Below are 12,853 nucleotides of genomic sequence, written 5' to 3'. Positions count from 1 at the left end.
AATTAGCACAAATCAAACATTACATCACCTTCATGGTCAGTAAAGTATGCAAGTCGATCAGCAAAATGCATGAAAAATTCATCTGCCACCACATGCAGCTTGATCAGCAAAGTGTGCAAAAACTCCACAGCTGAAGCATCTAGCAGAACTAATAAAGTACAAAATGAAATCTGCTATAAGAAACCAGGAAAGTATGTATCTGCATTCGTAAAATATTCAAAAAGATAAACTCTATGGGCCCAAATTTCCCCTCATTCACATGAGTACAACTCCCACTGAAATCTCAGTTATTAAGCCATGAAGCAGGATCAACAAGGAAATCAACCATTTCATGTAGTAAAAACATAGTTTAATGAAAGAAATACTGCATGATTCCAGTCAACAAAATATGCAATATGATCATTAAAAATTTGTAACTTATATCTGAAAAACTAGCTGTGAAGTACGCAGTTTGATCACTAAACTGAGGACACATTTACTGAGCTAGTGAAGTATTTACCTGAAATGAATTTTGGCTTGTGCAGCAGTAGCATCTCATATTAACGATTAGCAGTTGAAAACTCTGGAAGTCTGGAAAGTCAATTCTTTTAATGTCAGAATGTCTTCTTTTACTGATGTGTTATGGAGAGTAATTTTACCATTAGCTGTTTTACTCACCTAGTGGTGTTTCTTTAAAATTCATATTCTCTGCCATCTGATGTTTTGTGGGCCTCTTTGGCTGTATAGACATTGCACCTAATTATGATTCATCAGATAAAAATACGTGAAATATTTCCTCCTTTGGTTGCTGCAGAATGCTGCACAAGACATTCTAAATCAGTCATCCTTCTCTCACTCCCACCACGCTGTACAGCTGCTGAGCATACTTAGGAACTCCTTGGTTCTTGGAGGTGAGAAATTCCCTGGCTGGTCAATGGCAGTATTTCTAATATTGACCAGGGAGAGCTGTATATCCTGGAAACATGAACCTCTTCTAATATTCTAGGGAAAGCAATAACACATTCCCAGGGTATATTCAATACCAGGACTCATACCAGTGTTAAAATGTTTAAAAGGACAATGAGCAAGAAAGATTAACTCAAACAAGGATGGAGTTCCATTAAGACTTTGAATGGACAGACAAATGGGAGAACACTGTCTTGCATGAAAAGACAGACAGTTGTCATTTTTCTATGTTGGAGAAATCTGGAGAAGCATTTTGAAGAGATGGTGTTGAACAAGGTTCCATGTAAGCTCCAGCACAGGAAATAGGCTTGGACTAGAAAACTGAGACAATTGTATCAAGAATAAAAAGTTCAGTGGGACTAGGTGGTACATTCTGTGGGACGAGGAGCTGTTGCATAAGCTCTTTCCGGCTGTCTGCATATTTTCTGCAGTTTTGATGTTACATGTTAATACGCATTATTATTTTTACAGCACCGCAAATTGTGCTAGGTGCTTCACAGCACATATAAATTGCATAACTTTCTTTCTCCAGAGAGTTTTTTCTTCTTCATGTCTATACAAAAATCAACTGGCCAATGCCACCAAGCATATATTGTGCAGAATCAGTTTCTCTCTTGCAGAACCAAATTCGTGTCTCTTTTTAGGGGGAGCCTAAAATTATCGTCTACTCTGATCTCTCATATAACACAGCCATAGGACTTCCATGAATTAATTCTAATTCGAACCAGAGCATAACTTTTAAAACAAGTCTACACTGGAGAATGCACCTGCTCACCAGTGAATACTTTTGAATAATTGGACCCTTTTTGGGTTAACATAAGAAATATTTTTAAAACCATCTTCCTCCCTCTTTTTACATATACAGATAGTTGGTTTCAACATTTATATTCAAAACAGGATTGACAGATCCCAATTCTATACATCTATTCTTCTTTGACTGGTGTGATACGTTGAAATGTACTATGAAGTCCATTTTGTAAGACTTCATGCTTATCCTTAACCACATGCTTATCAATGAGAGCTGGAACCACCTTCAACAAAGAATTTCAATTTGATTAATTTTGTCATTTGTTCTTTTTCATGGAATTATATAATGAATTGGTTTATTACAATATAGAACTATTTTAGTTTAAAAAAAGAAAAAAAACCTATACTTGTTACAGCTATCTTCTGAAAGGGATAAATAATATAATTATCATAGAATTAATATACAGTTTACCTTAACAGTAGTTTGTATTTTTTTCATTCAACAAAGCAAGAGATACCTTTTTGAATTTAGTCATTAATCAAGTGAGTTTTCATCAGCCATATGGTATCACATTTGATCTGAAAGAGTGGCCTTTTTCAAATGTTTTCCCTCTTATTTTAGGACTTTCTGATGGAAACATTCATCATGTTCAAGAATCTCATTGGGAAGAATGTCTATCCCTTCGACTGGGTTATAATGAACATGATGCAGAATAAGTAAGTACAGAGAAAAAGTGCTGGACCTTTACTGAGATGACTATTTCATGTTTGATCTGAAACAACAGTGTTGCTTAGAAACAGTCTCACACACAATGCAGCAGAGATTTTTTTTTCTGTGATGCAAATAATTATTTGAAAAATTGGCTCTAGAGATTGCAGTAGACCTGTTATTGAAACAGAAGCAGTAAAGCATTGCTCTTCAGGTCCATCACAAATCAAGGGAGGGTGTCATTTTAAAAAAAAATGTACACCAACAATTTTAGAACAGATTGTGGAGGAGGAAAATTAAACCAACATTTTTAATATTATTATTAGTTAATTGAATTTCCAATACTACTCCAGTCAGGATACATGTGTTTGTACATCACATATTTCAGAAATAAATGGCTACTGTGCAGGGTTGAGCATCTGCCGTGAGAGTGTTTTGATGTTGTTAACATGTAGATAATGCATTTTCATACATCCTAATTGAAAGAGCAGGGATTTAAAACCTGTCCCCATCAGCTTGATAATGAAGTGACAGGTTGCTAATCTTTCAAATCATGGTGTTTTTGCTTTGTCACTGCTTCTCTGTTTTTCGTTATTTAGTTATTATTTAACAGGATTCAGTGGAATATTTTGCATTTGCCATTTTAGTAAATATCTCCCACACATTTTTGTTCACTTTGATGCAAGTTTTTAAAAAAGCATCTTGTTTCCATGTTGCTTGGAGAAATATTTTGTGCTTACTGTTAGCTATCATGGCTTAAACGTTGTCAGTTTTTACCCTATTAACCCATAAAATTGGGGTTATACTTTTGCCATAAAAATCCACTGAAACTTGAAACTTGGCATATGAGAACTCCCCTCCTGAATGAATTTTATTATGGGTAATAAATTGGATTAAAATGAATTCAGCCATCCTTGAATTTATGTTTAGTGGCTATGGTCAAACATGTTTGTCCTGCTGTAACTCAAAAAACACTGTGTTTTGCGTAAAGAACTTTTTCAAATTAGTTGATAATGTGGACTTAAACCTACTAGATTTTTTGTTCAGGTCTTAAATGTGGTCTCCTGTTCATAAACTCCAGCTACTTTGAGGATTTTACTGCAGATTTATAATATGCAGAGATCACCATAGGAGCCTTCACAGCATATGTTATCCCACAGCCCTTGCTGAAATCCTGAAAATATCTCTCCCCCCCGCCCTGCCCTTTTCTCTGTGCACCATCATTTTAAGAAGAATTGAGGCAGCACTGGAAAGGGTTCTATTTACAGCCTGTTGGCCCCACTTACTAGTCATGCAGCAATTACTGTTAAGACACTGATATGCTTCTTTCCCCAAACTTGACAATGTTTTCCCAGGATTCTGCCAGTGCTGAGAATGAAATATTTGTCCTGGAATTGAACCCAAATTTCCCAAGTGGCAGGGCCAAATGCCTTGTGAATGTTTGTTTGGAGTTTTGTTTTGTTTGGGGTTTTTTTGTCTGTGTGTTACCAATTTGAAATTATAGTAGCAAAAAAATTACTTTTTTTTTAACATATAGTTCAGCAAATTTAGCAGTATTTTCAAGCATGGTGTTTGTAGTCTCGGATTATGGCAAGTAACTTTAATACAGTACAACTGAATAAAGGTCTGCAACAACTTAGTATAGAGGTGGAATGAAGACAGTGTCTGAACTAGAATAACTCTGGAGACAGGAGTGTGCAGAGGCCTGCAGGAAGCTGATTCTTGCCTGGTCTTCTGGTACCTACAATGTGCGGCTTATGTGTATTTTTCTATACTGGACATTACTTCCTGAAAAAGCAGAAAGGCCAGCTGTACTGTCACAATGTTAGGGTCGTCTCTGCTATTATTCCCATACTTTTAGAGACATTATTTGAAGAAGGTACAGGCTAAAAGAATGTTGTATTCACAAGCTTGTTTGTGTTGACAGTTCTCCAGAGAGATGTATAGAGGCTTGTTCATCTCTAAGTTTAACTTCTTTACCTAAATTTAATGGTAATGTGAGCATTTTAATTAAATGCATCTTTGTGTATGTTTCTGAAATGGATTAAACTCTTTAACTTCTAAAGTAGGGTGGGGATTCCAAAAATATAAAACTACATTTTGAAAATATCTTCCTGTCTAGTTTTTGTTTTCAACCTACTATTGGAAAAGAGTCACTAAAACATCCAGTAACATATAGCAGATCTGTCAGGCAGAAATAGCTTCCTGTCTTCAGTAGATATTGAATCTGAGTACACAGTGCCACACCACTATTAAAAAAAATAATTAAAAAGTGTGTACTAGTTCATTAATTTATTTCAGTAGTTTTAATACTGTTGTGATCTGGCAGTATGGGGCAGCCTTTCAAAGGACACCTTTTAATTTTGCCCAGAAAATCTTACAGTTAGAGACACAGTTACACAGTTTGCACATTGGAATACTCTTGTGTACAGATAAATATTGAATAGATGAAGAAGAACCCTTGCAAATATTTGGGTAAAATTAAGGAGAACTTTTGAAAATTTGTATCTACAAATTTAGTAATGTACCTACTTCAAAATCATTTTACTTGTATAATTCTATAATTCTTTTTACTTGTATAATACAAAACTACATGCGGAACTCAAGAATTAATCTCTTATCTGCTAGTAGCTTCTTGGCTATTGGTAGCCTCTCAATGGAAAAAGAAAAAATAGCCCAACCATTGAGGAATGGTTCAAAAATATGGGAGATTGTGGTTGTAGAAAAATTAACATGCTAATTATGTACCCAGCAAAACAGAGAGAGAAAAGGTAGATACTTGATATTTGGTTACCTTTTATTCCTTACTCAGAAAAGGACATTCACCTGGAGAAAAAAATAGCACCCCATCTAATGTTTTTGAATATTAACATTTGATAGATGATACATGGTCTGTTAAATATGTGGATATAGAGGTTTCACTCAATTTAATAAAATCACTGGAAATGTCATAGGTGTTGTAATGATGCTCACTCTGTAATATGGTAACACCCTGTTAAATGGAAAGATCTGATGGCTATATTCCTGTATAATGTCTCTTTAAACAAAAGAGAACTGTTGTAATGATTGTTTTGTTCCTGATATTTACATGGCAAGATTTAGTAAACTTGTTAAAACTTCCTAAATAGTTAAAGAAAAGAAAAAAAGAAAGAAATACGTGCATACCCATCCCTTAGTATTAATATTTTCTCTTGGTGCCCAGGCACATGGGATCCCTTCTGTTCCTTTGTACTGTCATTGTTCGGAGTGTGCTGGCAGTTCTTACTCTGTGAACATGCAGCTAGTGATTTTTGCTGGTTAGTGGCACTTGTCTTTTGCCAAGGCTTCATGAACCAAGAAGGAAAGAGACGAATGCCTTTGCCCCTCATCCTTGATCAGTTAGAGGGAGTTCCTCTTAATCCAGGATTGCTCCCCGTCCTTACCAGAAAGCAGAGAAAGGAGTTCCTCTTTGTCAGAGTTCTCCTTGAAGATGCTTAGAGCCCTCTCAGCCTTCAAAACCAAAGAAAGGAAGTTGTTGAAGTCCTTGGAGAGGAACTCTTTGGCTGCAGAGGCTAACTACTCCAGTACTGAAGGTAGAGCGTACCCTTCGGCTGCTACTCCTCAATATCACTCACTAGTGGCTTGATCAGGACAGAGCTGTTGACTCTGGTTCCTGAGCTGGGACAGGTGCAGCTGGCTGCTTCCTTAGAGCAGACACTGGAGTCATCACCCTTGATCATAATGGAGCAAAGGTCTATTTTGGTACCAACCACCCTGGAGACCTATGCAGCTGCAAAAGATCTCCTAAGCCTCTTAGTACCACCCTAGCAGATTACTCAGACTGATAGTGTCTTGCCATAGTACATACCTTGCCTTCTATGTTGCTGACCCATTGATCATGAAGCCAGTTCCAAGACCAATGGTAACCACTTTGCCTCAGCACACGGTACTGATAGCTAGGAAGCCCCCAAAGTCAGTACCGCAGTCCAGCCATCGTGTTCCCAATCTCTGATGAGTACCATCGGGTACTGCATCTCCCCAGCTCTATGGTAAATTAAGATTGTCCTCTCCCAAATAGCGGCTGCAATTGGCCCTGACATCAACCCCTCAACAGTCTGTAGTAGAGGAGGAACAAAGAGTCAGTGGGCATGATTTCTCCCTGAACACCAATAGCCACTGCCCCTTTCCACTTTGTCCCCAGATAAAATGACCAACCCTCCATCCACACCCCTTTCTGATGAGTTGAAAGTCTCAGGACTGGATGAGGCAGTTAATGGACAGTCTAGACTTTTCACTTGGCATCACACAAGAAAAGCTGCACAATGTGCTGGGTGTTCTCCGGCTCTCAATCAGGTAGAATGGTCCTACCAATCAATGAGGTACTGCTAGAAACAGCTAAAGCTGTATGGCATGCTTCTGCAATGATCCCTGCCAACTTCCATGTATGCAGATAGGAGATATAAGGCACTGGGGAAAGGATTTGAGTACTCCTTCCAGCTCCCCACCTTGAGGTCTCTTATCATCCAAGCTCCACAAGAAAGGTCTGAACAACAAACTAGGTCGATTCCTACAGAAAAGGATCCTAAAAAACTGGACCTTTTCAGACATAAAGAGTACACCTTAGTGAGTCTTCAGGCTGGGATAACTAATTATCAGGCACTCTTCACAAAGTACCATTTTCTGCTATGGAATCAACTCTCCTCTTTAATGGACAAGCTTCCCAACGAATATCAGAAGGAGTTAAGATCCACCATGTCCAAAGGGCAGGTCACTTCTAGAATGGCACTCGAGACAGCACAGGACTTGTCACATAGCTGCCAGGACCATGATGAGATTCCTTAAAGGACTGACCCATGCCTTTCCACCAGCTAGGAAACACTCTCCTGCTTGGGATCTCAGCATAGTGCTGGCTGGATTAATGGGGCCTCAGTTCAAGCCCATGACTACCGGCTCAATCCAGCAACTTTCTAAAAAGACAGCCTTCCGAGTGGGCATAACATCGGCCAGGACAAATTGGGAAATTCAGGTCCTCGTGGTAGATCCCCTCTCTATTATCTTCCACAAGGACGAGGTCACCCTGAGACCTCACCCTAAGTTCCTGCCTATAATTATTTTGGGTAGTAATAATAATCTATTCATCCCGTGGTTGTCTTTTCTAAACCTCATTCTTCACCAGTTGAAGTAAAGCTTCACACCCCAGAAATGGGTAGGACATTTGTCCTTTTACCTGGATAGAACCAGAATGGTTAGAACCTCTCTGAGACTATTCATGGTGTTTGCAGGATGGATAAGAAGACAGTCAATATCCTAACAAAAACTATCCAAGTGGGTTTCGGACTGCATACATACTGGCAATATTCTTGCAAAGATGATTCATCGGGACGTTAGATCCCATTCAACTCAAACTCAGGCAACCTCCACAGACTCTTTGAACAGTATCCCTTTGCCTGAGATTTGTAGGGCAGCAAGGTGGAGTTCAGCCCCACACATTCAGTACTCATCTATGCATTGGGGCAGGCCTTTAGGTCAGATGCAAGCTTTGGCAGAGTGGTACTCCAGTCATTATTCCAGTAGGAGGACTCCTACCCAGATTTAAAATCAGGATACTGCTTACTAGATACCAAGTGTCAAATCTGTCAACAACCTCAAGAATAAAGTTTAGTTACTTCTAGTTTAGTTTAGTTAATAAAGTTTAGTTAAATTCCAGACACTGGGTCTTGTTACACCTTTGTCTGCTTGATTGAAGAGCCCATTATCAAAATGTTGTTCCCCATAATATAGGTACTTATACAGACTGTGATCAAATAGCCCCTCAACTTTCTCTTTGTTTAGCTAAACAGATTGAGCTCCTGGAGTCTATTCAGTATAAGACATGTTTTACAAACTTTATCATTCGTGTGGCTCTTCTCTGAAGCCTCTTCATCTTTCTTGAATTGTGGACACCAGATTGGGGCACAGTATTCCAATAGTAGTCACTCCAGTGCCAAATATGGAAGTCATATAACCTCTTTCCTCCTACTTGCCATTCCCCTATTGATGCATCCAAGGATCATTTTCGCTCTTTTGGCTACAGCGTTGCACTGGGAGCTCATGTTAAGCTGATTACTCACCATGACCACAAGTCCATTTAAGAGTCCCTGCTCCCCAGGATAGTGTCCCCAGTCCTGTAAGTATGGCCCACATTCTTTGTTTCTAGAGGTACAAGTTAAAATGCATATTGTTTGCTTGAGCCCTGCTTACCACGTGATCCAGATCGCACTGTATTAGTATCTGTATTGGTGATCTGTCCTCTTCATTGTTTACCACTTCCCCAACCTGTGTATCATCTGCAAAGTTTACCAGTAATGACACACTATCTGTAATGAAATGCTACCCATTTGGAATCTGGTAAGGACACCAGAGTAAATGTTTTACTTCTGTGTGGGATTTCTAACGACCAAGTTGTCCAGACTTTCTTTTCCAACAGCATGATGCTTACCTATACCATGCTTAGAGCAAAGTTGGTTGTTTACTAAGAAGAATATTACAATAGTACCTTTTGTTTTCCTTGAAGGGGTCTCATCCAGTCAGTTACCAGAGGCAATCGTTCCTAGCATGTGAGTCTGATGCAATCATGCTCTGAGATGGAATGGTTGCAGATAGCAGAAGACTGCAGGTTTTTTAAACCATTTAGGCTACAGTCCTTCAAAGATTTATTTTTATGCACTCTTAGAAGTCACTCAGTATGTGTTAAGCAAATGCGTAAGTCCGTGCAGGATCAGGACCTTACCATTTTTTTCTTTAGCATATGTCTTCATAGTACTTTTATTAGATATCTTCCAGTTTAAAACTATTTCTTGATCTTGTACTGAATTAGAATTGTATCTAGCTAAATTACATTAGTCAACTTTTCACCTGAGGAAGTTTCTGTGTAAGACACTTGCTTTATATGACAGCTAATTCTGCACTTGGCACTGAACATTTGTGACTAAATATGTTTTTTTTAATTGCTTAGGAAATAAAGATGAACCAAAATAACTTTAAAGAAAACTTTTCTTAGAATTCTGCCATTGTTATCAGTTGATTTGGAATTATGCTATTTAAGATATTCTAGCTACTTTTAAGTTATGTTTATTTTAAGGTTTATGTATGTGGATGTTTTGACAGAATTTAGTAGTCATGCAAGGGAGGATCTAATATTGCTAGTCTGAGCCCAAGTGTAGGCATAGTGTTAATTATAGAGCAGTTGTAATACTAGCTTCCTTCCAGTACACTATCAGTGAATTCTAGGTTTCAGACACGAGACTCCCTGAGATAGACTGCCAGTTATATTGAATAAGGCCAAATTGTTGGGTGGCTTTCCTGTGATGTTCGGAAATGGGGAGTAAGAGATAAGAACATAAGTGGCTATACTGAGACAGACCAATGGTCCTTCTCACCCACTGTCCTGTCTTATGACAGTCACCAATACCTGGTGCTTCAGAGGGAGTGAAAAGAACAGGGCAATTGTCTAGTGATCCATCCCCTGTCGTCCGTTCCCTGCTTCTGGCAATCAGAGGCTAGGGGCACCTAGAGCATGGGGTTGCATCACTGGCCATTCTTGGGTAATAGCCGCTGATGAACCTATCCTCCATGAACTTACCTAATTCTTTTTTGAACCCAGTTTTAGTTTTGGTTTCACAACATCCCTTGGCAATGAGTTCCAGGTGGACTGTGTTATGTTAAGAAGTGTGTCCTTTTGTTTGTTTTAAACAAGTGCTGCCTATTAAACTTCCTTTTGTTCCTTGATCACCATAGTCACTTGTGATCTGGGACAGATTTGAACTTGGATTTTTCACTCCAGAAGTCAGAGGCTAGTGATCTAATCTACAGTGTTTGTGATAAGTGCACAGTTGATAGCCCTAAAAATGGAAGTCCATTTTCCATAAAGCAGGCACTGTATTGTCATTTCTAGTGCCAGTTTCCTCACATGATTCTACACACAAGTCACAACCCTGACTGGGAGGGACCATTTCTATAGCTGAAAGGATAGTTCAATCTCAACACTCATTTAGTCCTTGAATTTTCTGTTGGCAGCACTGGTGCCCAGTTGTGATGGCAGATCTTGTGATAAATTAATCTCTACTAAGAATTTGGTCCACACCAATAGTCATGGACGTTTAGTTGCCCATACTGATACTTCATTTTTTTGTTAAATGGTACTTCATCTGTATAAGAAATGTAATCCGATGTCCTCTATATTTTACACGCAAAACCAAAAATCTATAAACATTCTCCAAAATGAAAGAATTAATTACCTCCAAGATCATTGTGCAGTCTGCTTTTTATCCTGTGTTCTTCCTATCCTCTTTCCCTCTTCCTCATCGAAAAGAAATCAAATTAGGGAAAGAAATACCCTTGAAAAATACAGTTCAACAGTAATGTACCATCAGCAAATGCACCCATTTCAGAAATTAATTTTGTTCTCTGGTATTTTTTAGTAGCAGGCATAGTTTGTACATACTGTTTTATTTTGGTTGTTTATAACTGTCAGTGAAATAAAGGGGGTGTGTTACTACATGGTTGTCATATCAGCATATGTCAAACTGTAGTGTAATTTGAAAGCAATGTCTACTGTGTGTGTATCTGTCATCATTGTGGAAACTTTGCAACAAATGTCTCATTCTGAACAAAACAAGCTTATCTTAACCTTAAAGCTTATAGTGCAGTATTAACTTAAATTGCTTTAGTGAATTATGCCTGTTGACACCCAAAGCCAAAAGAAAATGACTTTTAAAATATTAAACATTTGCTTTATTGGTAAATATTTGCTCTGCAATGTTTTGAACACATCTGGTTTTCTATGAATAAAGGAAAACAACCTTCTGAAATTATAAAATAGTTGCAAATTCTAATATAGGGTCTGAAATTGGTTTTCAGTGTAAAGTTCATTTCTAGCTCTCATCTTTTGGGAGATCTGCTTTGTCTGTTTCACTTAGATTACTAGATCTCAGCTATCATATCCTGTAATCATATAGGAAGAATCAGGAAAGACTGTCTGAGTCATGAACTGGTTAATGATGCATCAGTAGTTGTCAGAATAGTGGAAATTCATGCAGGTTGTGTAGACATTTTTAGAAAGGAAACTGCCAGAAATTCAGAGTCAACAAGTAATTTCTGATTTATTTATTTATATTATAAAAAGGAGAGACTTCAAAATTAGGAGCCACTTTACCAAAGAGCTTTTGGTAATGCACTATTCAGGGAGATAGCTGGGTGTAAAGACAACATGAAAGCTTAAATAGATAATTGGGGTAGAGTTCATTTACAACATATAGTCTACTTGTTGATGTGAAGTAGTAACACTTTGACATTTCTAAACAAGATATTGTGATATATAGACAATTATTATATGCAATAATGTTTTGAGTCTGGACAGTAGAAGAGCTTTGGCTAAAGGAAAGTGACATCAGTATTGCTGTCTTGTTATATGTCTTACACCATACAACTTTTATTCCTTTGCTAAGGCTGTCCTGTTAAGAGACTGCATACTGAAAGGTATGGGATCATTCTGAGTTGAGAATGAGATAGGACATACCAATGTTAGCCATTCCATATTTTTCCTGAATATTATTTTTTTGCCATATACTCAAAAGGGGAAACTGTAATTATTTACAGATCAGGATATAATTTTCAGAAGAGTGTAAGTGAGCTGGGAGCCGCTTTTCAAAAATGACTGAGGCACTTTGAACCTTAATCTTCTCTTATTATACAAAGCATAAGTGGATATTGATAAGCTACATTAAGTATCACAGGGCTACATTTCTGTAAATGGAAGGGAGTTCTGTTGTCCTTTGAAGCTAGTTGTATAGTGCATTGACCTTTTCAATAAAGGCTTTGCAGGATGTTTTTACTTGATATAGTACCTGTCAAATTAACTAGAACTTAAATTAAATTGAACATTCCAGTTATGTTTTAAAATACAATTATTTTTCTTACTCTGTATCTGTACCTCACAGGACAATACTTTGACAGAATGCTCTTTTCAGTTGGATGTATTTCTGCAGTAAGGGAGAAACAGTAGATCTTACACAGTGGGTTATTTTGTCTGAACCATTCTGTATTAGAACTGTTTTGTGCTTGACATTGGTATCATTTTGATCATGACATTGTATGAGCGTATTTAGGGATAAGTGTTTTTCTTGGCACCCTAGCAGACCATTAGGTGTAATGGATCTGTTTTCCATCTTATCTATGTCCTAGATCTCTGATTTGCTATAGAAGTTCTACAGTGATCTTTTGAATCAATGAAGTTGAGCTTGCCAGTACCGATGAGTTTTTTTTTTAAAAAAAAGAGTATTATTGCTTTACTGATTAATCTTGACCATCTTACTTTGTTTCCTGATTCATTGCTTCCAGTGGGTAAACATAAAGGTGATAACTAATTTTGTAAGACTTGCAGTTGTCAAACTTAATTATTATACAGTACTGGTGCCACCGTGTATTTTGGAAAGC

At 37.7% G+C, this 12,853-nt stretch overlaps 1 protein-coding gene across 3 annotated transcripts in view; it reads left to right on the top strand.

Annotated features, from left to right (window-relative positions):
* The window catches only part of DOCK1 (dedicator of cytokinesis 1), a 551,011-nt gene that overhangs the window by 320,110 nt on the left and 218,048 nt on the right, over positions 1-12,853 (top strand). For all 3 annotated transcript variants that reach the window (XM_073354059.2, XM_073354058.2, XM_078853851.1), the window contains exon 29: positions 2,315-2,409. In XM_073354059.2, the coding sequence (XP_073210160.1) occupies positions 2,315-2,409 (95 nt within the window). The remainder of the gene's footprint in view (positions 1-2,314; positions 2,410-12,853) is intronic.

Source organism: Lepidochelys kempii, chromosome 7 (genome assembly GCF_965140285.1).
Source record: "Lepidochelys kempii isolate rLepKem1 chromosome 7, rLepKem1.hap1, whole genome shotgun sequence".
In the NCBI taxonomy this organism is placed as follows: domain Eukaryota; kingdom Metazoa; phylum Chordata; order Testudines; family Cheloniidae; genus Lepidochelys; species Lepidochelys kempii.
The sequence above is the reverse complement of the archived record's forward strand: the minus strand, read 5'-3'. Positions and strand labels throughout refer to the sequence as shown.